The 25,630-nt window shown below is 45.2% G+C and overlaps 1 protein-coding gene across 1 annotated transcript in view; it reads right to left on the bottom strand.

Annotated features, from left to right (window-relative positions):
• The window catches only part of VPS13A (vacuolar protein sorting 13 homolog A), a 286,528-nt gene extending 272,447 nt beyond the window's left edge, over positions 1–14,081 (bottom strand). Inside the window, exon 1 of the mRNA XM_065406641.1 lies at positions 13,982–14,081. Within this exon, the coding sequence (XP_065262713.1) occupies positions 13,982–14,081 (100 nt within the window). The remainder of the gene's footprint in view (positions 1–13,981) is intronic.
• Between the last annotated feature and the right edge of the window lie 11,549 nt (positions 14,082–25,630).

Below are 25,630 nucleotides of genomic sequence, written 5' to 3'. Positions count from 1 at the left end.
TTTGGATCTTAAAACAAGGAGAAATCAATCAGGTTCTTAAAAAGAAGGCTTTTAATTAAAGAAAAAGGTAAAAATCATCTCTGCAAAATCAGTATGGAAAATAACTTTACAGGGTAATTAAACTTAAAGAGCTCAGAGGAATCCCCTTTGTCTTAGGTTCAAAGTATAGCAAAACAAGATAAGCACTCTGGTAAAAGGTACATTTACAAGTTGAGAAAACAAAGTAAATCTAAGACGCCTTGCCTGGCTTTTACTTACAATTTTGAAATAAGAGAGACTTGTTTAGAAAGATGAGGAGAACCTGGATTGATGTCTGGTCCCTCTCAGTCCCAAGAGCGAACAACCCCTTAAACAAAGGACACACACAAAAGCCTTTCCCCCCCCAAGATTTGAAAGTATCTTGTCCCCTTATTGGTCCTCTGGGTCAGGTGTCAGCCAGGTTACCCGAGCTTCTTAACCCTTTACAGGTAAAAGGATTTTAGAGTCTCTGACCAGGAGGGATTCCATAGCACTGTACACAGGGGAGCTGTCACCCTTCCCTTTATAGTTATGACACGCCCCCCAAATCACAGATAGTGTTGGACGTCCGGTTCCACACTGGCTGTGATTTCTTCCTGGAGCTTTAGGAGAAAACAGAGTTAATAAAACACATGTACCTTTAGACATACTACTGATTATATAAAAACTAACAATATGTTTCATTACAAGAACAAGTGTTAACCAGTTAACTCTGGGAAACTTTCCCGGGAGAGTGCATCAGCCACTTTGTTAGAAGCTCCCGAAATGTGTTGTATTTCAAAATCAAAATCTTGGAGAGCTAAACTCCACCGAAGAAGTTTTTTGTTATTTCCCTTGGCGGTATGAAGCCACTGTAGCGCAGCATGGTCTGTTTGTAGTTGGAACCGCCGTCCCCAAACATATGGGCGTAGCTTTTCCAGCGCGTACACAATGGCGTAGCATTCCTTTTCGTTGATTGACCAGTGGCTTTCCCTCTCAGACAGTTTCTTGCTGAGAAACACGACAGGATGGAATTCTTGATCCGGTCCTTCCTGCATTAAAACTGCTCCCACGCCTCGCTCGGACGCATCTGTGGTTACTAGGAATGGTTCGTCAAAGTCTGGGGCCCTTAGCACAGGGTCAGACATGAGTGTTGCCTTAAGCTGGTTAAAGGCCTTTTGACACTTATCAGTCCACTGAACTGCATTTGGCTGTTTCTTTCTGGTTAGGTCTGTCAGCGGGGCGGCGATTTGGCTGTAGTGTGGTACAAATCGCCTATAATATCCGGCCAAGCCTAAGAAGGATTGGACCTGTTTCTTTGACTTTGGAACCGGCCACTTTTGGATAGCATCCACTTTGGCCTGTAGGGGATTTATAGTTCCTTGACCCACCTGGTGCCCCAGGTACGTCACTCTGTTTTGGCCTATTTGACACTTTTTAGCCTTAACAGTTAGTCCTGCCTGCCGGATGCGCTCGAAGACTTTTTTCAGGTGCTCCAGGTGTTCTGTCCATGAATCAGAAAAAATGGCCACATCATCGAGGTAGGCAACTGCAGATTCTCCCAATCCTGCTAGGAGACCATCTACAAGTCTTTGGAAGGTGGCGGGTGCATTTCGCAACCCGAAAGGGAGTACATTGAATTCATACACCCCTGCCTGGGTGACGAAGGCTGACCTTTCCTTAGCGGGTTCATCTAGTGGTACTTGCCAGTACCCTTTGGTTAAGTCTAAAGTAGAGATGAATTGGGCATGTCCCAATTTTTCCAATAGCTCATCTGTGCGTGGCATTGGATAGTTGTCAGGACGAGTTACAGCATTTAGCTTACGGTAGTCCACGCAAAAGCGTATTTCCCCATCTGGTTTGGGAACTAGAACCACTGGAGATGCCCATGCACTGGTAGAGGGGCGGATTATACCCATCTGTAGCATGTCCTGGATCTCCCTTTGTATAGCCGCTTGGGCATGAGGTGACTCCCGGTAGGGTGGGGTTCTAATTGGGTGAGCATTACCTGTGTCAATGGAGTGGTATGCCCGTTCGGTCCGTCCTGGAGTGGCTGAGAAAATCGGTGCAAAGCTTGTGCACAGCTCCTTTATCTGCTGTCGCTGCAGACGTCCCAGGGTCGTGGAGAGGTTCACCTCTTCCACGCCACCATTCCTTTTTCCTTCATAGTACACACCTGCAGGCCACTCCGCGTCATCAGTTTCCTGGGCTGTAAACTGGCAAACGTTTAATTCTCTAGAATAAAAGGGCTTAAGAGAATTAACATGGTATACCTTAGGCTTTATGTTGGAGGTGGGGGAGGCTATGAGATAGTTAACAGCTCCTAGGCGCTCCTGGACCGTGAATGGTCCTTCCCACGACGCTTCCATTTTATGGGCCTGGAGCGCCTTTAAGACCATGACTTGGTCTCCTACTTTGAAGGACCGTTCTCTGGAATGTTTATTATACCAGGCCTTTTGCTCTTCCTGAGCATCCTTTAGGTTTTCTTTAGCAAGGGCTAAAGAGTGTTGGAGGGTGTTTTGTAGGTTGCTTACAAAGTCTAGAATGTTAGTTCCTGGAGAAGGCGTAAACCCCTCCCATTGCTGCTTCACCAACTGTAATGGCCCCTTAACCTCGCGGCCATACACAAGTTCAAATGGTGAAAACCCTAAACTGGGATGTGGTACAGCCCTGTAGGCAAAAAGCAACTGCTGCAACACTAGGTCCCAATCATTGGAGTGTTCATTTACGAATTTACGTATCATGGCCCCCAAAGTTCCATTAAACCTCTCCACCAGACCATTGGTTTGATGGTGATGAGGGGTGGCAACCAAGTGATTCACCCCATGAGCTTTCCACAGGTTTTTCATGTTCCCTGCCAGGAAATTAGTTCCCGAATCTGTAAGTATGTCGGAGGGCCACCCTACCCTGGCAAAAATGTCTGCTAATGCCTGGCACACACTTTTAGTCTTGGTGTTGCTTAAGGGTACAGCTTCCGGCCATCGGGTAGCAAAATCCATGAAAGTCAGTACGTACTGCTTTCCTCTGGGTGTCTTCTTTGGGAAAGGACCCAGAATATCCACAGCTACTCGCTGAAATGGGACCTCAATTATGGGTAGTGGCTGGAGAGGGGCTTTAACCTGGTCTTGGGGCTTTCCCACTCGTTGGCACACCTCACAAGACCGGACATAATTAGCAACGTCCTTGCCCATTCCCTCCCAGTGGAAGGACTTCCCCAACCGGTCTTTGGTTCTGTTCACCCCAGAATGGCCACTGGGATGATCATGGGCTAAGCTCAAGAGCTTTACCCGATACTTAGTGGGAACTACCAACTGTCTTTGAGGATGCCAGTCTTCCTGGTGCCCACCAGAAAGAGTCTCCTTGTATAAAAGTCCTTGTTCTACAACAAACCGGGATCGGTTAGAAGAGCTGAGAGGCGGTGGGGTGCTCCGTGCCGCCGCCCAAGCTTTCTGAAGGCTGTCATCTGCTTCCTGCTCGGCCTGGAACTGTTCCCTTGATGCTGGAGACATCAGTTCCTCCTTGGACTGTGGACTGGGGCTTGGTCCCTCTGGAAGCGATGTAGGTGCTGGGGCTTTTTCCATTGACTGTGAACCGCTGTCCGCTGGTGCACTATGTGGTATTTCAGGCTCTGGCTGAGCCTCTTGGGTAGGGTTATCTGCTGCTTCCGCCAGTTTAGGCTCGCTGGTGTCCTCTGGCATTGGAGTTGTAGACGGGGTTGCAAGCGCTGGACTCAGTGCTGGCAATGGTTCTGGTGCTGGTTGCGTTGCCAGTTCCGGTTCTGGGACTGGCTTTGGTTGGGTCTCTGGGATTGGATCCACTACGGCTGTTGCAGTCGTTGGCAGGGGATCCGGTTCCACCACCTGGTTTTGGGTCTCCGGTAACACAGACGGGGCCCTGGTGAACGGCTCAGGAACAGGGATGGGGGTGAAAGCTTGCTTAGCCTGGCTGCGGGTGACTATTCCCACCCTCTTGGCTAGCTTCACATGGTTGGCCAAGTCTTCCCCCAGCAGCATGGGAATGGGATAATTGTCATAGACTGCAAAAGTCCACATTCCTGACCAGCCCTTGTACTGGACATGCAACTGGGCTGTAGGCAAGGTTACAGACTGTGACACGAAGGGTTGAATTGTCACTGTAGCCTCAGGGTTGATGAGTTTGGGGTCCACTAGGGATTGGTGGATAGTTGACACTTGTGCCCCAGTGTCCCTCCAAGCGATAACCTTCTTTCCGCCCACTCTCAAGGTTTCCCTTCGCTCCGAGGGTATGAGAGAGGCATCTGGATCTGGGGTTCTTTGGTGTGATTGGGGTGTAATGAACTGTAATCGGTTGGGGTTCTTGGGGCAGTGAGCCTTTATATGCCCCAGTTCATTACATTTAAAACATCGCCCTGCTAAGGTATCACCGGGGCGATGTTGGTTGCTGGAGACTGGTGTGGTGGGGTGAGAAGGCGTCTGGGGTTTCCCTTGGGATGTGGGTGGGGTCTTGGGTTGTCCCCGGTGATAAGGTTTTGTTTCGGCTTGCCCCTTCTGATATTCGCTCCAACTGCTACTAGCTTTTTTCTTTTCTGTCACCTCCACCCATTTGGCTCCAATCTCCCCCGCCTCGGTTACAGTTTTGGGCTTCCCATTTAGGATGTACCTTTCTATTTCCTCAGGAACACCCTCTAAAAACTGCTCCATTTGCAATAGGAAGGGCAACTCTTCCGTAGATTTAACATTTGCTCCTGATATCCAGGCATCCCAATTTTTCCCAATGTGGTAGGCATGTCGGGTAAATGACACATCAGGTTTCCACCTTAGGGCTCTGAACCGCCGACGGGCATGCTCAGGTGTTAGCCCCATTCTGATTCTGGCCTTGTTTTTAAAAAGTTCATAACTGTTCATGTGTTCCTTAGGCATTTCAGCCGCCACCTCTGCTAAGGGTCCACTGAGCTGCGGCCTCAGCTCTACCATGTACTGGGTTGGAGGGATGTCGTATCCAAGGCAAGCCCTTTCAAAATTTTCTAAGAAGGCCTCAGTATCATCGCCTGCCTTGTAGGTGGGGAATTTCCTGGGATGGGAAGTGGTACCTGGAGAGGAGTTGTTAGGATGGTCTGATGCACCCTGCCTAGTCCTTGCTGCTTCCAGTTCCATCTCTCTTTTATGGGCCTCCTCTTTGGCTTTCTCCTCTCTTTCATGGGCCTCCTGTTTGGCTTTTTCTTCTCTTTCATGGGCCTCCTGTTTGGCTTTTTCTTCTCTTTCATGGGCCTCCTGTTTGGCTTTTTCCTCGAGTTTTTTAATTTGAAGTAGTCTCTGATGTTTTTTCTCATTTTCTTCTGCTTCTAGTCTGGCCAGTTCTAGTTTGCTAGCTGCTTCACTGGTAGTCATTTTCCTGCTTTCCTGTGCTGGGCCACACCCCTCTGCAGTTGACTGAAACTGGGATGTATTTAGCTCAGGCTCCTGCTGAGTGCTGCTGAGTTAACAGAGACTTTCTAACAAGCTACTCCCGAGGATGTAAAAAGAAAAAAAACACAATTCAGATTGTAAATTACCTTTACCAGATCAAAGTTTGCTCACTGATTGAACCGTTCTCTTAACAAAGGACCTTGTTAAAAAAACTTAACACCTCTGCCTTCAGGCAAGGAGAGATAAGATATGCATCTACCTTCAGCTCTGCTCTCCAAGCAGCTAGAAGGAAAAAAAATCTCTTACTGGCTTTTGGGTTTAAAACGATCCCACCGCTGTGCCACCATGTCAAGGCTGTATCCCTACTTTGAACTTTAGGGTACAAATGTAGGGGCCTGCATGAAAACTGCTAAGCTTATCTACCAGCTTAGCTCTGGTCCCGCTGCCACCATTCTCGATGGATTCCCTCCCTGGGAAGCCTTGAGAAACCTTTCACCAATTCCCTGGTGAATGCAGATCCAAACTTCTTGGATCTTAAACAAGGAGAAATTGACCCTTCCCCCCTCCTTCCTTTCACCAACTCCTGGTGAATACAGATCCAAACCCCCTTTGGATCTTAAAACAAGGAGAAATCAATCAGGTTCTTAAAAAGAAGGCTTTTAATTAAAGAAAAAGGTAAAAATCATCTCTGCAAAATCAGTATGGAAAATAACTTTACAGGGTAATTAAACTTAAAGAGCTCAGAGGAATCCCCTTTGTCTTAGGTTCAAAGTATAGCAAAACAAGATAAGCACTCTGGTAAAAGGTACATTTACAAGTTGAGAAAACAAAGTAAATCTAAGACGCCTTGCCTGGCTTTTACTTACAATTTTGAAATAAGAGAGACTTGTTTAGAAAGATGAGGAGAACCTGGATTGATGTCTGGTCCCTCTCAGTCCCAAGAGCGAACAACCCCTTAAACAAAGGACACACACAAAAGCCTTTCCCCCCCCAAGATTTGAAAGTATCTTGTCCCCTTATTGGTCCTCTGGGTCAGGTGTCAGCCAGGTTACCCGAGCTTCTTAACCCTTTACAGGTAAAAGGATTTTAGAGTCTCTGACCAGGAGGGATTCCATAGCACTGTACACAGGGGAGCTGTCACCCTTCCCTTTATAGTTATGACAGCTCCCTTGCGCACGCCCCTGGTTAACATCTGTAAGGGAAGATAAAAATATCTGCAGAACCGTCCCAGATTGAGTTGTCAATAGAGGTGGTTTGGGAACAAACTGATAAATTAAACAATAATAAGTCACCAGGACCAGATGCTATTCACCCAAGAGTTCGGAAGGAACTCAAATATGAAATTGCAGAACTGCAGTACGTAACCTGTCACTTAAATCAGCCTCTGCACCAGATGACTGGAGGATACCTAACGTAACACAAGTTTTTTAAAAAGGTTCCAGAGGCAATCCTGACAATTACAGGCCAGTAAGACTAACTTGTACCAGGCAAACGGGTTGAAACTATCAGTTTGTAAGCTCCTAGAGAATAAGACGGTTATAAATATATGCCAATATTGGATTTGTCAAGAACAAATCATGCAAAACTAATTTCCTTCTTTGATAGGGTTACTGGTCTAGTGGATGGGGGAAACCTGTAGACAGGCTATCTTGATTTTAGTAATACATTTTGGAAAACATAATCCAAGCTATACATACAAAATGATGGGGTCCAAATTAGTTGTTACCACTCAAGAAAATCTTGGAATCATTGTGGCTTGTTCTCTGAAAACATCTGCTCAATGTGGAGCAGCAGTCAAAAAAGCGAACAGAATGTTAGGAACCATTAAGAAAGCAATAGATAATAGGACAGAAAATAGCATACTGCCACTATAAATCCATGGTATGCCCAGACCTCATAGACTTTAAAGTCAGGAGGGACCATCATGATCATTTAAGTCTGATCTTCTGCACATTGCAGGCCATAGAACTTGACACACTCACTCCTGTAATATACCTCTAACCTCTGACTTAGTTACTGAAGTCCTCAAATCCTGATTTAAAGACTTCATATTACAGAGAAGTCACCATTTACACGAGTTTAAACCTGCAAGTGATCCATGACCCATACTGCAGAGGAAGGCGAAAACCCCCAGGGTCCCTACCAATCTAACCCTGGGGGGAAATTCCTTCCCAACACAAAATGGCCAAGACCCACCAGCCAGACATCTGGAAAAAAAATTCTGAATACTGCATATAGTTCTCGTCGCCCCATCTCAAAAAAAGGATATTAAAATTGGAAAAGGCACAGAAAAGGCAATAAAACTGACTGGGCTATAGAATAGCTTCCATATAAAGAAATTAAAAAATGGACTGTTCAGATTAGAAAAGAGATGATTAAGCAGGGATATGATAGAGAACTGTAAAATCATGAACAATCTATTCTTGTGGAGCCAATAAATAGGGAAGTGTTATTTACCTTTTCACATAACACAAGAACCCAATGAAATTAATAAGCAGAAGGTTTAAAACAAACGTAAGGAAATACTTCTTCAGACAACGCACAGTAAACCTGTGGAACTCATTACCATAGGATGTTATGGAGACCAAAAAAGAATTAGACATTTTCATGGAGGATAGGTCCATCAATGGCTATTGGCCAAGACAGTCAGGGGTGCAACCCACATGTTCTGTGTGTCCTTGAAGCTCTGACTGCCAGAACAGGGGACTGGACAACAGGGGATGGATCACTTAATAATTGCCCTGATCTGCTCATTACCGCTGAAGAATATGGCACTGGCCACCACAGGAAGACAGGATACTTGGCTAGATGGATCACTGGTCTGATCCAGTATGGCCAGTTTTATGTTCTTATGTTAAACCAAGGAGTATAATTAAACAAAAATATAAAAAGTTACCAGGGCTTTGGAGTGGAGCCCAGAGATGGAGCGCGGAGCAGCTCCGGAGCAGTGGAGCTGCAGGTTTTTGCCTGGAGCTGGATCAGAGCCGGAGCACAGCTCCAAAGCCCTGAAAGTTACAACCATTTTGCTCAGTGCAACATCTGGAAGATTGAAGTTAGCATATTTCACCTTTCAGAGACTAAAAATTGTATTTGAAGTTTAGGGTGGACATGAAGTTCACAAAAGTAATGCTGTAATGCAAGGGTCAAAGACATTAGTTACCATGACCAGAAGAATTTCACTGTTGCAGCATTGTGCAATTATCTAGGTTTAACTTAAAATTCACATGAAACAGTGCAAGTTGGTTCACTTGCCAAGTACAGGGAAACCCCGCTATAATGCGCCCCGCGATAATGCGAATTCGAATATAGCGCGATCATAAGGTGGCTCCCGCCACCCCAAGCGCGCAAAAAAAAAAAAGAAAAAAAAGAAAAGGAACGTGCCTTCGCCACTGCCTCTTCCCCCTTACCCCTGCTTCTCCTTTTGGCAGGAAGAGCTATTCTCCTCCCCAGCTGCTCCTCACTCTTCCTCGGCCCCTTGCACATCTCCCCTGCTCTCTGCCCAAGAGAAATTGACTGGCTTGAAACTGACCGGCTTTAAATGGTAAACTTTTTGTAACCCCGCTATACCACAACCCTGCATTTATCGCGATCGAATTTTCTGGACCCCAATCATCGCGTTATAGTGGGGTTTCACTGTATCCCAAGCAAATATATTTATCAGGATTAAAATAATGTACTTTGAAAGTGGTAATAAATTTGCTGCTTACAGTCTCTTGTATTATTAGTTTTCAGTACAATATTAAGGCAAAAAGCCTTCATTCCTCTACGGTGAAAGAACTGAGTTCCATAACATTAGTTTGGAAATAGGACAAAAGGTGAATTGGTCATTAGAGATCCATGGCTTTATAACATAGTGGGGGGGGGGGGGGAAGGTTGTTGACTGACTGCCACCCTTTGCTGCAGAGATGGTGGCATTTGAATGGAAAGAGCATATATATTTTCCGAAGCCTTTGAGATCTTTTGGAATGAAAGGCTTACATATAATGCAAAATATGAAAGATATATTTTGGGTTGCATATGCCACAACTGCACCACATCATGGACCAGTGCAAATCAACCTCCTCTGATGCTGTTTCAACAGTGCCACAGATTACCCAGTACAGTTCTGGGAGCGATGCTATCAGAAAAATGAATCCACTGGGTAAAACTCATTTTCCGTGCACCAAATTGAATAAGGGCCAGAGGGATTTGGTTATAAAATTAAAGAGAACCAAACTTAAATAACCCACTATGAGAAAGTGTAGCATTGTCAAGTATTGCAAGTACGTAAATATCAAGGAGGAAAGATAAATTTAAAAGTATGAAAGTAAGCAAAGATTTTTACAGAATATTCCGGGGGAAAAAATCTACAATTTAAATTGTTAGATTGTAGAATTGTGTCCCTTCCAAGGGAAGTGGGGAAAAGACCAGTCAGTAAGTGAGGTTTTACATGCCATTATGTTACAGCCAAATCTCAAAACTGCCTTCCATAGGTAAATATAGCAATTTCCATTTAGTGCAGAAAAATCTAGTTAGATCAGATTCAGCCCAATACTGTTTGGATTAAACAGCCAGGGGAAGTCTTAAAGACGTCCTACAAAGGGGAAAAAAAATAGCTTCTACCCTCTGACACAGGGCCAGTGCAACCCATTAGGTGACCTAGGCGGTCGCCTAGGGTAATAACATTTGGGGGGCAGCGACCACGGCGGCCGGATCTTCGGCCGCCCCGGTTGTCGTCACTATTTCGGGGGCGGGACCTTCCACCGCCTCTGTCGGGGGCGGGACCTTCCGCCGCCTAGGGCGGCGGAAAAAGCTGGCGGCGCTCCTGCTCTGACACACACAGGGGCAGCTAAAAGTTTGTACGAATTTTTTATATTAGAAATTCAGGCTTGTCTTCCTGTATGACAACTGGAGAGCTAATGAAACAACAAAGCGAGCAATTAACATTCTGAAAACATGACATCTTTAACAAAGATTCAATAACTCAGTCCTTCCAATTAAGGTACACTACTCACAATAAACATGCTAGCAATGGTCCTTTCAAGGTCCATTCTCTCTCTCCAGCAGGGAACTGAGCTGTTGCAACTTTAGGACTGATCAGAGAGAGAAGTTTTCACAGAGAGCTGAGTCCCTTTTCCTCACCCAGTAAAATAATCCCAGGAGTGGAAATGGATACACAAGCCATCAAGATAAACTGGAGAGTGAGGCAGGACTGTCCTAGTCCTGAGGGGACCAAGGAAAGCTCCTATAATCTGGCCCAAGCATGTGAAGGCCTGGGTAAGAAGGGGCTCTGAGTAAGGAAGGGCTTCAAGAAAGAAGCCTTGGCACTAAAGACATGAAAATCCCTAGCTGAGAAGGACTGTCTCAGAATGTGTGCATGCTCCAGAGACACAATGGGGCCAGTGGGGATTCAGGCTAATATAGAACCACAAGGCATGTTATTAACTGACTTTTTTGCATGCGTGCGTGTGTGTGTGCATGCGCGTGTTGCTTCCAGGATATTAGGGAAACAAGGTGGGTGAGGTAACGTTCTTACTGGACCAACTTCTGTTTGTGAAAGTGACAAGTTTTCAAGTTTGCTGTATTTAAACTCAAAACCTTGTCTCTCTCACCAAAACAGAAGATGGTCCAATAAAGTATATTACCTCACCCACCATATCTGTGTGCACACGCACACATATATGACTTGTTTGCTACTTTACTGAACTCCCTTTCCCCACCTACACTGGGAGTAAAGGTTCTGTTTATTTTGTGATTCCTGCATGCATGCCATTGTGTGAGCCCAGATATCTACATTGCTCCAATAGCTGAAGCAACTACAGTATACACCTTCAGGGCTTGTGGTGTGGTCATCACTGCTGCTCACACTACCTGTTTCTGTATACCACAGCTCACACAGGCTTAAACCTATCTTGGACAAGAGGGAGTTGGTTACAGTGTTTTCAGACAGACATCCAGTAAGTCCTCCAAAAAAAAAAAAAAAAGTAGGGAAGACCATACAGTAACTCCTCACTTTAAGTCATCCCAATTATCGTTGTTACGTTGCTGATCAATTAGGGAACATGCTCATTTAAAGTAGTGCAATGCTCCACTCTTATGTTGTTTGGCTGTCTGCTTTTTCCACAGCTGGCAGCCTCCCTATGCCCTCCCCTCCCGCCCACCGTCAGACCCCGGGGATCAGCGCCTTCCCCCTCCTGCCCCCGGCAATCAGTTGGCTTGTGGCGTTTCGGGGGCAGGAGGGAAGGGGAGGGGGAGGAGCAAAGACTCGGCGTGCAGGATCCCCCTGCCTCCCCAACGCCGCAAGCCAGCTGATTGCCCTGGGCAGGAGGGAGGGGGGAGGAGCGAGGACTCGGCATGCAGGCTCCCCCTCCCTCCCCTGCCAGCGGCAATCAGCGTTTAGAAGGGAGGGGGGAGGAGCAAGGATGCAGCATGTGAAGTAAAGGGGGAGGTGGGGGGGGGAGAAGAGGCAGGTCAAGAATGAGGGTTTGGGGGAAGGGGTGGAGTGGGCGGGCTGAGGGTTGAGCCCCCCCCCCGGTGCTTGCAGAGTAGGGGAAGTTGCCACTGCTGCACAATGTGCTTCTCCTAGCCTACAGCACCTTCAGCCTCCTTGCCTGCCTCATCTCCAGTGCCAGTGGGCTGTGCCTGTGTAGGGTAAAGCAGGGGCACCTCCCAACTATAGTACTGTACTATATGTACAGTATGTTTGTAAACACACAGCATGTGCACACTACTCCCCCCACCCCAGAATAGTATTAAATTGCTTGTTTAAAAATTGTTTGTCTGGCAAAAAAAAAATTTCCCTGGAACCTAACCCCTCTCCTTATTTACATTAATTCTTATGGGGAAATTGGATTCGCTTAATATCATTTCACTTAAAGTCACATTTTTCAGGAACAGAACTACAACGTTAAGTGAGAAGTTACTGTACTTGCCATTCCTGATAAATTTTAGTTAAAAAGAAATAAAATCCAAACAAGTTAATAAAACCTTCCACATTGTGTTTATATGTTGAAGCAGTAAAATAATACAACTTTTTATACATCCTTAACAAATCATCTGTTTACAGTAAAACTGTTTTCTCTTTCCACTTTACGTCACAAAATTTGAATCAATATTAAATTTAATACTGTTAACTGCTTTTCTCTACCCTTGGATAATGAAAATTCAACCAAGTCTGATTCACTTTTATTCACAGGCAGTTTCACTTTCAGGTTCTGAACACTTCACCTGTTTAGGTTTTAAACTCTGCAGGGGAGTGTTTAAAATGCAACTTCCTTCTAGAGTTTTTAAAGCAGAGGTGGGCAAACTACAGCCCGCGGGACTGTCCTGCCCGGACCTTGAGCTCCCGGCCACGGAGGCTAGCCCCTTCCCCCTCCCCCGCAGCCACGCCGCCGTGAGGGCAGCGCTCTGGGCAGTGGGGTCGCGCACTCCTGCCAAGCACTGTGGCAGCGTGTCTGGCTCCAGCCGGGCGCCGTGGCTACCAGACATGCTGCTCTGAGCAGCATGGTAAGGGGGCCGAGGAGGTTGGATAAGGGGAGGGTGGTTCCAGGGGGCAGTCAGGGAACAGGGAGCAGGGGGTGGTTGGATGGAGCGGAGTTTCTGGGGGGAGGTCAGGGGACGTGGGGGTGGATAAGCATGGGAGTCCCGGGGGGGGCCTGTCGGGGGGGCGGGAGTGTGGATGGGATCAGAGCAGTCAGGGGACTGGGAGCAGGGGGGTTGGATAGGGGGTGGGGTCCTGAGGGGGGTCCCGGGCGGGAGGGGGCAGTTAGGGGACAAGGAGCAGGATGGGGTTGGATGGGGCAGGGGTTCTGAGGGGGGCAGTCAGGGAGCGGGAAGTGGGAGGGAGCAGATAGGGGGTGGGGGCCAGGCTGTTTAGGGAGACACAGCCTTCCCTACCGGGCCCTCCATACAATTTTGCAACCCCAATGTGGCCCTCGGACCAAAAAGTTTTAAAGGGTACATTGATCTTGGATGTCAAGAGCTCCTTTCAAAAGTTTTCAGCCAAACTGAGACACCAATACAAAGATTACACGATATTTCTAAAGAAAGTTAAGTAGTTTCAGATATTGCCTTTATTCCTAAAGCCCCCAGCCCAATTTCTCTAGTTCTGCAGTCACAATTTCCTGTTTTTGCAATAACGTGACACGGGAACAGGGGACACAAACTGTAAAGATGGACAAGGCTCTATGTAAGTACTGTCAAAGCCATAAACAAGAACGTTGTTCTCGGTCTCTTCCCATTAGTCGCGCTGGGTTCAACAACAGCGTTGTCCTCCCCAGACGGAAGCACTCTTCCTAAACGGGCAGCGTCCCTTCACCCTCCGAAAGAAGACGGAGCCGAGGCGAGCTCAGGGGGCAGCGGGCCGTGCTCAGCGCGGGGAGCAGGCCACACCCCGGGGCAACGGCGCGTGGGTTGCGCAGCAGGCCGGGCCCCGCCCGCCCCCAGACACTTCCAGGAGATCAGCGCTGCCGAGAGCCCCGGGAGAAACGGGCCCTATGCGTAGCGGGGCAGGCGCCCGGTCCCGAGGGCGAGAAAGGGCCTGCCCCGCGGGGCTGGGGTATGAAGGGGGGCCGGGCACTGCCCTGCCGCCCCGCGGGGAGCGGCTGCTGGGTTCTCGTTACCTCCCCAGATGCCCAGGCTGAGCTGGGAGCTGTCCAGGTTCACCACGTAGTCGCCCAGGAACCGGTTCAGAACGTCCACGACCAGCGACTCGAACACCATCCTGCCCCGGCCCGGGAGCCGCTGCCGCTGCCTCGGGTCGGGCCGCGCGCTCCCTCCCCTCCGCCTGCCCGGGCCTCTCAGACCAGAGGCTGCGGGGTCCCCACCCTGAGCAGCGAGTAGGAGCCAAACCACGGCTACGGGCTCCCCCGCAGACTCTCCCAACGGGCCACTCCCTCCGCGCAAGCGCACAAGGAGCGGTCGTTCTCTCCTACCGCCACCTGACAGAGAGCAGCGCGCGTGACGCGATGGCGCGCGTTACTACCTAAACGGTAGCGGGGTGGCGCCTGGTGAGGGCGCGCGCGCTGTTGTTCCCCTAGACGCGACCGTGTGCCCCATGGGAGGGACTGCTCCGCCTGTGTTCCCTCACCTGTTATGCCCTCTTACAGCCTCTGTCCCTTCACCAGGCTGTACAAAGTGGGGGACAGTGTGAAGTGGGGACAAGGACAAAGGTCCAGGGAGTCCTTGGCCGAGCTCACCTGGGAGGCAGAACCCAGCTTTCCACATTCTAGTCCAGTGCTCTGCCCACTAGCCCTACTACACACAATATCCCCAAATGCTCAACTGCCCTGTCTCCAGCTACACCCAGTGCACACCACCTCCACCTTCCCAAATACACATCTCATACCCTATGCCCACATAACGTCCACTTCTCACCATCTCCCCCTGTCCCCCAATTCCACCCACTGCACACCACGTCCACATGCCTTATGCCATCATCCACCCCCAATCCCACTAACTATACATCACATTTACAAATACCCCATCATCCATAATCCCAATCCCCATGTCCCCAACTGACCCAGCACACATTCCCATCCCCCAATTCCTAGTATACCACATATCCACTATATCCCCAAATAATCCACCATGCTGATTTGGAAGGGCTCACACCTGGGAATTTAGATGAAATTAATGGGAGACTCAAGAGATTTATCCACAGGCAATAAAGGAAGGCATTATGCCAAAATCATTATGGGAGACCTACTTTGTACCTCTCCTATGTTAAAAATAAAAGGGATCAGTAGTAGGAAGTCAATGTTATTGAACATTGATTTTCAAACTGTGCTTGAAACGTTAAGATTAATTCATAGTCCATTTTTAGAATGCCCTGGAATTCTTGGGAGATCAATTTTTTGACATCTGTTGAGTCTTATGGAACACTGTAACAAGAACTTGTAGATAAAATGCCTCTTAGAGTTTGGAGTACAAGTCACATTTAATCTAAATACCCATATTTTAGATTATGAAATTGAAAAAAAAGTTGATTTGATTTCAGAAATTGTACGTTGAAACTTGACAATTAGTGTATTAATTAGAACATTTTAATTGAACCATAAGTGAGTTTATATAGTGTTCAGTGCACAAACTAAAAGATCTTTAACACAGCCCTTGTTGTGGGCATCTTTGCATCATGTTGTGTTTGGCTCTAAATCTGTTCTCTGCCATGAGTTTGGATTTGTATTTTATCTATATGCCTTGAAGATAATTTTTAATTAGATACACTCAGTGGCAGAGCAAGGTTTTGCAACCAGGAAGGGTGATGGGTCATTGGTGGTGGGCTGATTGAGCCCGCCCTGCACTCACCCCACAGCGGCAATTAGGGCCACCCAGAGGTAGGGGGGCCACCTTTTCAAAATGCAAAAGCAGTACATATGCAGGAGCCCCACCCCTTTGTGGCTCCACCCCTGCTCCTCCTCTTCCCCCTCAGGCTCTGCTCCCTGACCAGGCTGAAAGCTAGAGCCAGGTCATGGTAAGAGACAACCAAGGAGCCCAGGCCACTGTGGGGAGCCCCAGACCCTCCAACTGCCCTGGGTGGGGGGGCTGGGGTGCCCAAGAGCAGCTCCTGGCATGCGTCCCCAACCCCTGGGGACACAATACAGGAGCATGTGGGAGGGGGTATTGCAAGGCAGGACGGGAGCAGGATTAAAAAATAGTCCTGTAGTGTAGAGCTCTAGTGGGGGGTACAAATATGCTTGCTCACCCCAGGCACTAAAATGCCTATTTATGGCACTGCATGGCAGATGGGATTGCTGGCCCATGCAATCCCATGTGCCATGTCGCAACCTCTGGAGTGGGGAGCAAGGTCCAACTCTGCAAGACAGGAGCGAGCCACCACTGCTAGCTGAGTATGGGTGGGCTCACTCTCCACCCTTGTGTGAAAATTTGTGTCATACACCTCATTTGTCAATTGGATAAAATGCTTAAAAGCCATTGGGGGGGGGAGTGGTCATCCTGTTTGTCCCCCAATTTAGGTCTTCCACTGAATATATGCACTTCTTGTTCTCTCATTGTTTGCCAACTCTTTTGGGAAGCACAGTTTTCACTAGTCCTCCAAATATCCACCATTCTTTACAAAGCAAGTCCATTTCTTGCTCAGATTCACGACTTACTCTTATTAGTCAGGTCTGTAATAAAACTGCTTTACATTGGCAACTGATTTATTGATATATATGAATGACCTTGTCTAGCAGTTTGTGGTCTTTTTCACACGTCCACTGGAAAGTACTGAAATCTTCCGTGCCTCTGAGCATGCCACAGAGAGCACTGGAACATTTTGCTCTCCCTGGTTTCTCTACAATATTACTCCCAGAAAAATCTGGAAACACTGCAGCTACCACCAGAGGGAAAAATTCAAGAAGCTTCTTTTAAATTAAATTTACTTTTAATGCCATGTAAAAAAAAGTGTGATACATAGAAGTGCTAATAAGAGACTGACATTTACTTCCTGGCTATAGTCAAGTGAATCATATAGCATGGTCAGTACCCACTGACTTCAGTAACTACTGTTTCAGGTATTTTAAAAAATTCTGCAGCAAATAGATTTATGTCCAAATGATATATGGAAGAAGAGCAATCAGGCTGTTTTTTTTTTAATTAAACCTTGAAAATAAATATTATTCCAATTATTTTCACAGGGGTAAAATAGGCCCTGGTACTACAAACATTTAAACACTTGCTTAACTTTAAGCACGAGTAGTCACATTGGCTACTCACATATTTTGAGTGCAGTGCATACTCAAATGTTTGCAGGGCTGGAACTTTATTGAAAGCTACTTCCCAGCTACAGTATATAAATTACTAAGCCATCATTTCTATGAAAATTTCCACAATATAAAATTACTGTTCTAGTAAAACTATTCAACACAGTAAAACTTACTAGAGTTCATTTCTCAAAGCCAGCAATTCAGAGCTCAAGATTCTACTAAGATTCACTTTGGTTAATCAGCTCCTAGAATAGAACAGAGCAGCAAGAGAGGCAAAATAATACAGAAGGAGTGAAAAACAGAATTGGAAGAGTATCATCATAGGATGAAAAAGGACAGAGAAAAAACAAAGGGAGGAGTTATGAATTCTCTATTTGCCCAGGTTTTCTTCAGATCATCATTGAAGTAAATGTCTAAAATGTACCCTTAAAATATCCCAGAAAACGGAGGGGAAAACTAGTAATAACACGATGTGAGGAGAATAAGAAAAGAAACATAGAAGTTAACTTGATCTTCCTATAAGTCACACAGCAGGTGGAAGGGCAAGATGACACATAAGTCTCCTCTTCAGTTGTGGTATGGCCATACAAAGGCCTCTCACAATAGTAATCTTTGTTTGCTCAGTCCTGCTCCCCTTAGGGACCAATTGGCCTAACGGTGTAGAGAGAGACAAGGACGAGGCCATCTTTACCCTCTGCGTTAGTCTGTCGAATGGGACCAGCATAGTTGGGGGAGCAAACTGTACAAGCCTAACAGTGGATAAAGGGATATCAAACACCTTGAGAAGTTCAATCCCATCTCATCCTCACCTTTACCTCCCCTAAAAATTGATGGACTTTCTTCTGTTGCTATTGAACCAGAAAAGAATGAAAAAGTGTGTGTTTGTTTCTTTACAGCTGTTCCAAGTGTGCCTGCACATGTGAGAGAGAGTGTGAATGGTTTTTTTTCCCCCTTACAGCTGTTCCAGGCTTGAAAATCCTGAAATACCAGAGATAAATAGGATAATTGTGTGTCCACACAGACCTTATGTGATTGTCATATGCAGCTGCTTATTGGAAGGTACGAAAATAGGGGCATTCCATTATTGCACGTGATGATACTAACAGGTATGATTTTGGGGTGTAAAATTTAACTATTTTCAGAGAAAGTCTCTAAAATTTGGCCCAGAGAGTGAATTCTATCTCCTTAACATGGTGTTTACAATGCATACAATCATTTCTCCATCAGATATATTTAAACTGTGAATCTGCCTTTTCAGAGAGTTTCAAAACAAAGCACTTCTACTTATGCGCAGGCAGTTTACGCATATATTTCCCATTAAATCAGATACATAGTAGGGCTGTTGATTAATCACAGTTAACTCACGCCATTAACTCAAAAAAATTAATCGCGGTTAAAAAAATTAATCACAGTTTTAATTGCACTGTTAAACAATAGAATACCAATTGAAATTTATTAAATATTTTGGATGTTTTTCTCTGTTTTCATATATATTGTATTCTGTGTTGTAATTGAAACCAAAGCGTATATTATTTTTGATTATAAATATTTGCACTGTAAAAATGATAGACAAAAAAAATAGTATTTTCCAGTTCACCCCATACAAGTACTGTAGTGCAATCTCTGTTGTGAAAGTGCAACCTAAAAATGTAGATTATTTTTGTTACATAACTGCACTCAAAAACAAAACACTGTAAAACTTCAGAGCCTGCAAGTCCACTCAGTCCTACTTCTTGTTCAGCCAATCGCCCAGACAAACAAGTTTGTTTACATTTACAGGAGATAATGCTGCCCTCTTCTTATTTACAATGTCACCAGAAAGTGAGTACAGGCTTCTCATGGCACTGTTGCAGCCAGCGTCGCAAGATGTTTGCGTGCCAGATGCACTAAAGATTTGTATGGGCCTTCATGCTTTGGCCACCATTCCAGAGGACATGCTTCCATGCTGATGATGCTCATTAAAAAAAAAATGCGTTAATTAAATTTGTGACTGAACTCCTTGGGGGAGAAGTGTATGTCCCCTGCTCTGTTTTAACTGCATTCTGCCCTATATTTCATGTTATAGCAGTCTCAGATGATGACCCAGCACATGTTGGTCATTTTAAGAACACTTTCACTGCAGATTTGACAAAACACAAAGAAGGTACCAATGTGAGATTTCTAAAGATAGCTACAACACTCGACCCAAGGTTTAAAAATCTGAAGTGCCTTCCAAAATCTGAGACGGAAGAGATGTGGAGCATGCTTTCAGAAGTCTTAAAAAGTGCAACACTCCGAAGCGGAAACTACAGAACCAGAACCACCAGAAAATAAAATCAACTTTCTGCTGGTGGCATCTGACTCAGATAATGAAAATGAACATGCGTTGGTCTGCACTGCTTTGGATTGTTATAGAGCAGAACCTGTAATCAGCATGTATTCTAGAATGGTGGTTGAAGATGAAGGGACATATGAATCTTTAGTGCATCTGGCACGTAAATATCTTGCGATGCCGGCTGCAACAGTGCCATGCAAACGCCTGTTCTCACTTTCAGGTGACATTGTAAACAAGAAGCAAGCAGCATTATCTCCTGCAAATGTAAACAAACTTGTTTGTCTGAGTGATTGGCTGAACAAGAAGTAGGACTGAGTGGACTTGCAGGCTCTAAAATTTTACATTGTTTTATTTTTGAATGCAGGTTTTTTTGTACATAATTCTATATTTGTAAGTTCAACTTCCATGATAAAGAGATTGCACGATAGTACTTGTATTAGGTGAATTGAAAAATACGATTTCTTTTATATTTTTACAGTGCAAATACTTGTAATCAAAAATAAATATAAAGTAAGCATTGTACATTTTGTATTCTGTGTTGTAATTGAAATCAATATTTGAAAATTGTGAAAACATCAAAAAATATTTAAATAAATATTATTGTTTAACAGTGCAATTAATCACGCGATTAATCATGATACATTTTTTTAATTGCTTGACAGCCCTAATACATAGCGATGCAAAATTAGAGTCCTACTTATGGAAATTTTTGATGCAGTGATGCTATTTAATTAGTCTAAAAAATCTACTGTATATATAAAGGTAACTAAGCAATTATACATTACAGATGTGATAAAATGTTAATTCCAACAAATAATTTAAAAACTTGTTTTTTACATTCTTTATGGGCTTGTAGCCAATGTTTAACCTAACACCTTGATTCTAATTATAGACTCTCTCTCTAATTCTAAGGTGTTTTCTTCAAAATGTATAAATCTGACACTGAAGACTTGACTGTTCCCAGCACAGAGGCCAGATCCTGGGCCCCTCTCTGACAGCAGAGCACAAAGCAGCCAGAAATTTATTCCTGAAGATTTCTTCTACTTAGGGGAATCCTTCGGTATCAAAGAACCACTGGAACAGCACTTACACCAACCCCTACTGATCTCCAGTGCAAAAGGAGTGTGTCATGGGAGAAAGATACAGGACTGAGGTGTCCCTGCGCCCCAGTAATCCCAGCTGCAGGCCCCTTCAGTTGTGGACTGCCAAATAAATTAGAACATTTACACCAGAGACCAGCTCAGTCCCTCATCTGCACCCTGATTTGAAGGGTGTAAAAGTGGCTTAAAGCAACCTTTGCATCTATACTTTGGTCTTGCACTGAGCACAGTTCAGTTCAGTAGGAGGATCTGAGATCAGGTATGGAGTTTTTCATGTTGTTATGGTTCCTGGGTGAGTTGTATCTTTGACCCTTCACCCAGTCTCTCTATGGGCACACTTTCCAAGTGAGAGGCCCACACTTGTACTTCACTCAGGGTGAAATCCTGCAATTTACACCCCAACACTTAGACTAGGTCCCTTGGATACTGCACCCTCTTCACCAACCCTGTCCTCAGCATGTCCAGCTGGGTTTTGGTGCCTGCTTAGACTTCTCTCTGGGAGCTTGTGACCAACATGAAAGTGCAGTGACATAGAACAACTTCTGTTTGATCAAAACAAAATATTATTTGTCCATTGAAATACAACAAACAGAGAGGAAAAGAATAAAAAACAACAAAAGGCCTATTCATATATTATCTTAACTAAACCTTAGTGTTTCTTTACATGTTTAGGAAGCCTGGGAACCCCTCCCTTCAAGTTCTCCTAAGGATCAAGTTACAGCCCGGTTTTCTGCAGATCCTGTGTTCCCTCAGAGGCCCAGATTTTAACAACTCTCAAGTTCTTTAAGAATTCCCACCTGAATCCCCCTGAGGGCCTAGGCTGTGACTTTACTCATCCTTCTTCCCGCTATGTGAGAAAAGCCAAACTCCTGATTCGACATAAGTGGAGATAAAGTTCAAATTTCATTGTCCGTTGAGTACCAGCAATTGGGGCTGTCTACAATCATTGTGTTTAGTTCCTGGAGACCAAAGTTAATTAAGACTGACTTAATGCTTTAGCTAGAAATACAATAATCACCAAATATTTAAATCACACAATATATAAAATTAATACAGCTATCTCCCATATTCTTCAAATACATATAAACCAAGGTGCAAAGGATCTGATTTTCTATGAGACTTAGGCTCCTAAGTTGCTTAGGTGCTTTTGAAAATCCCACTAGGCGCCTATCTTCATCTTTAGGTGCCTAAACATCTTTAAAAATCTGGCCCCAAGTGATTAACACAACAGAGAGAACAATGGAAAAGGGTTCCTGCATTAATGGCAGCATTGCTGTATGACCTAGTAGCAAGAGTAAGACTTGAGAGTACATAGCTCATTGGCTTTGATAATGAGGAATGTTCTTAAGCCCGTCTCCTCACTGGTGTACTGAAAACTATTAAAATTGTAAGCTATCACTTTAAATGCTGGGCGGGATGGGGAGAATTCCTGGTTCCATTTGCAGGCTAGGGACTCTGCAGGGAAGTGTGTGATCTGGGCCTAGCAAAGTCATTTATACAGACAGCCTACAGTAAGGTGAGGAGAGCTGTGGCTCTCTGTTTTAGAGAGCAACCCACTCTGTCTGTCTCTTTGTTTTGGGGTTCTTGTGTGTTGTCATTCTGAATTCTAAAAAATAAAGTCGTGTTACATTGCAGCCTTCCAGTAAGAGCATTCTCTATGTGTATTCTGTGAACACTCAGGCTATACATACATTATGAGCTATGGGTAGGGTTGCCAATTTTGTTTGGACGTATTCCTGGAGGTTTCATCACATGACAATCTTTAATTAATCTTTAATTCCTGGAGACTCCAAGACAATCCTAAAGGGTTGGCAACCCTAGCTATGGGTATGGTTCCCCTGCTCATGTACACATTCTCATGCTAGCTCTCATCGAGCTAGTACTGGTATAAATAGCACCGTAGTCACGGTAGTGTTAACAGAGGCACGGTTGAGCCATGCCAAGCACAAACCCACCTGAAACCGGTGTGTATGTCACTCAGCATGGCTCAGCTGTGCCTCTGCTGCCACTATCTATGCTTTGACAGCTACGCTGCTACTTATACTCATGCTAACTTGATGAGAGTTAGCGTGAGTATGTACAATAAGCAGGGGCCTTGCTCCCCTAGTTCACAGTGTAGACATAGCCTCAGACACACCCATTCTCCACACCTTATCTTTTTTTTACCATGTGCACTTGCAAATAAAGGAGTGGGTGTGCAGGAGACATTGCACTTACAACTGTTCAAAGTGAAATAGTATGCCTAATTGCATTCACAGATGAACTTGTACTGGAGAGCAAGAACATTGTGCATTCTGCTATGCCCAACACAATGACTTTCAAGATCAAAGCTTTAATAGGATGTAAGTGTTATCCAGATTTTACATAATAATCTGTATGTACATTTGTGTGTATTACATACTGTTGTGGAAAAACTGGTTGTCAGGCGAGTCTGGCAGCAAAGGTTCGTATCCAGCTTACTACTCACCCGACCCAGGGCCTACGGGCAGTCCTCCACCGATAACCCAAATAGAGATTTAAAAGGTCTCTCACCTATCAAATGCCGGCTGGGTTCGGAGGGGAATGGTCCGCGGTCTCCTGGTTCGGTGGACAGTCTGTGGATCCGAGTCACGGCACCAAGATTGTTGTGGAAAAACGACCACACGTTGTGTTTGGATCAGAATCGCCTGAGGCCTCTTTATTTTCATGCATGCACGGGGGGTACCAGTGAACTAGCAATCCCCCACGACTACAGATTTTCAAATAGCTTATATAGCATAAAACCACAATTAAGTAATGCATACTTTCTTATCAACATTATTGCCATATTTGGAATACATTCCCCAAAAAAGGGAATATAGCTTAGCAAGCTTTCCTGTTTTTTACAGTCTGCCCCTTTGCGGTTTCTTGCTCTGTCACCTGACATCTATTAATTATAATCTGTTACAAAAGTTAATTCTACTTTTATAATGTCTACAGTTAGTTTTGCTTTTATGATTTCTGTCTACCCTTCTCCTTTTACTCTCCCCCCTCCTTTTCTCCTTCCTCCAGGCCACACATACAGTTCACCTGACCCTACATACAGTTCACTTGACCAAAGTTTAGGCCTTAGACTATTTTTCCTCCACAATACTATGGGAAAATCTGTTTCTAAATCACTGTATAAATATATCTGCACTATTTGAAGGAATAATAAATGTTTAACAATTTCTATTAACTTTATTTTGATAGATTAAATCCTGAAGGCTTTACAGATTTTATTAAATTCTTACTCATTAATATTCCCATTGCCATATAAATTATTATATTTAATTTGTAATCCCCATTTTGTAATTCTGCTGTCACAAATTAATTGTAGGTGTTACAAATTAATTAATTCCAAGAGGCAATACTTTTCTGCCCGAGATTGTGTCAACTATAATGGTAGTTTCCTTGTTAAGAACCTTAATTTTAAGTGACCATACCTTTGGAACACTTTCCATCACTCCATCAAAAAAAACCTCATTAAAAATAGGAAACGTGTTGTTTTTGATTACTGTATTTTGATGGTTTTGGATATTCCCAAGGATAAGGTATACAACCATACTTTAGGTAACAGTCTCATCATAGAGGTTCTTAGCTACAATCACACCTAAGGGTTGCATTACCTGAATTATATTCAGTAGTTAGCAAGAATATGCTTCTTTTGTCAAGCTCTTGTCTATGTTCTTGTTTTGCAATCTTTCCTGACACTAGAGATTAAAAGAAAATGCTGGAGGGGAAAACAGTTTAGGGCATGAAATTGTAGTCTTTATCAAAGATTGGGGGTTGCTGTCTGTAGCCAGACATTCTTCTGTAGAGGACGCGGAGTTCTTTCCCAAGGATATCTTGGCTGCTAATTTGGAGACATCACTTGAAAAGCTATCTTGATTAAATAATGAAGATCCTAAAACTGACCTTGTCAATAATGGAGAACTGAATAGAGATTGTTTCACAGTCAGAAATACTTTATTTTAAGGATATATCTTTCAAGCATTAGGGCTTGTCTACACTTGAAATGCTGCAGTGGCGCAGCCGCGTCACTGTAGCACTTCAGTCAAGAGACTACCTATGCCAACGGGCAGGGTTCTCCCATGGGTGTAGGTAATCCACTTCCCCAACCATCAATCTGGGTATGTCTACACTACGAAATTAGGTCGAATTAATAGAAGCCGGTTTTATAGAAATCGGTTGTATACAGCCAATTGTGTGTGTCCCCACATAAAATGCTCTAAGTGCTCTAGTCGGCGGACCGCGTCCACAGTACCGAGGCTAGCGTTGACTTCCGGAGCATTGCACTATGGGTAGCTATCCCACAGTTCCCGCAGTCTCCGCCGCCCATTGGAATTCTTGGTTGAGATCCCAATGCCCGAATGATGCAAAACAGTGTCGCGGGGGGTTCTGGGTACATGTCGTCAGGCCCCTCCCCCTCCGTCAGAGCAACGGCAGACAATAGATTCGCGCCTGTGTTACCTGGGTTACCTGTGCAGACAACATACCACGGCAAGCATGGAGCCCGCTCAGCTCAGCTCACCGTCACCATATGTCATCTGGGTGCCGGCAGACGTGGGACTGCATTGCTACACAGCAGCAGCAGCTAACTGCCTTTTGGCGGTAGACGGTGCAGCATGACTGGTAGCCTTCATCGGCGATCTGGGTGCTGGCAGCTGTGGGACTGGCAGCCGTAGGGCTGCATTGCACCAGCCCTTGCCTTTTGCCTTTTGGCAGTAGATAGTTTATTACGACTGGTAACGGTCCTCGTCGTACAGCAGTGGCTGGAACTCCGTATGTCCCCCAGTCCCCCATCCCCCCAGTCATATTCTACTGCCTTCACAATGACGATGATGGCTATCAGTCATAGTATGCCATTTTCTGCCAAGCGCCCTGTTGGATCATTGCACATTAGCAGAGTCTTCCCTGAGCAGCAGATCGTGCAATAGGCCTGAAGGCCATCGTCATCATGACTGCCAAGCGCCCAGTATTTGCTGCCAAGCACCCAGAAGATGCCGAGGGCTATCAGTCATGCTGCACCGTCGTCTTAAGATGTAAAAAATAGATTTGTTCTGTATTCATTTGCTTCCCCCCTCCTTCCGTGAAATCAACGGCCTGCTAAACCCAGGCTTTTGAGTTCAATCTTTGGGGGGGGCCACTCGG

This window comes from Emys orbicularis, chromosome 6 (assembly GCF_028017835.1).
Source record: "Emys orbicularis isolate rEmyOrb1 chromosome 6, rEmyOrb1.hap1, whole genome shotgun sequence".
NCBI classification, from domain to species: domain Eukaryota; kingdom Metazoa; phylum Chordata; order Testudines; family Emydidae; genus Emys; species Emys orbicularis.
Note: the sequence above shows the minus strand (reverse complement) of the source record. Positions and strands in the feature narration are given on the sequence as shown.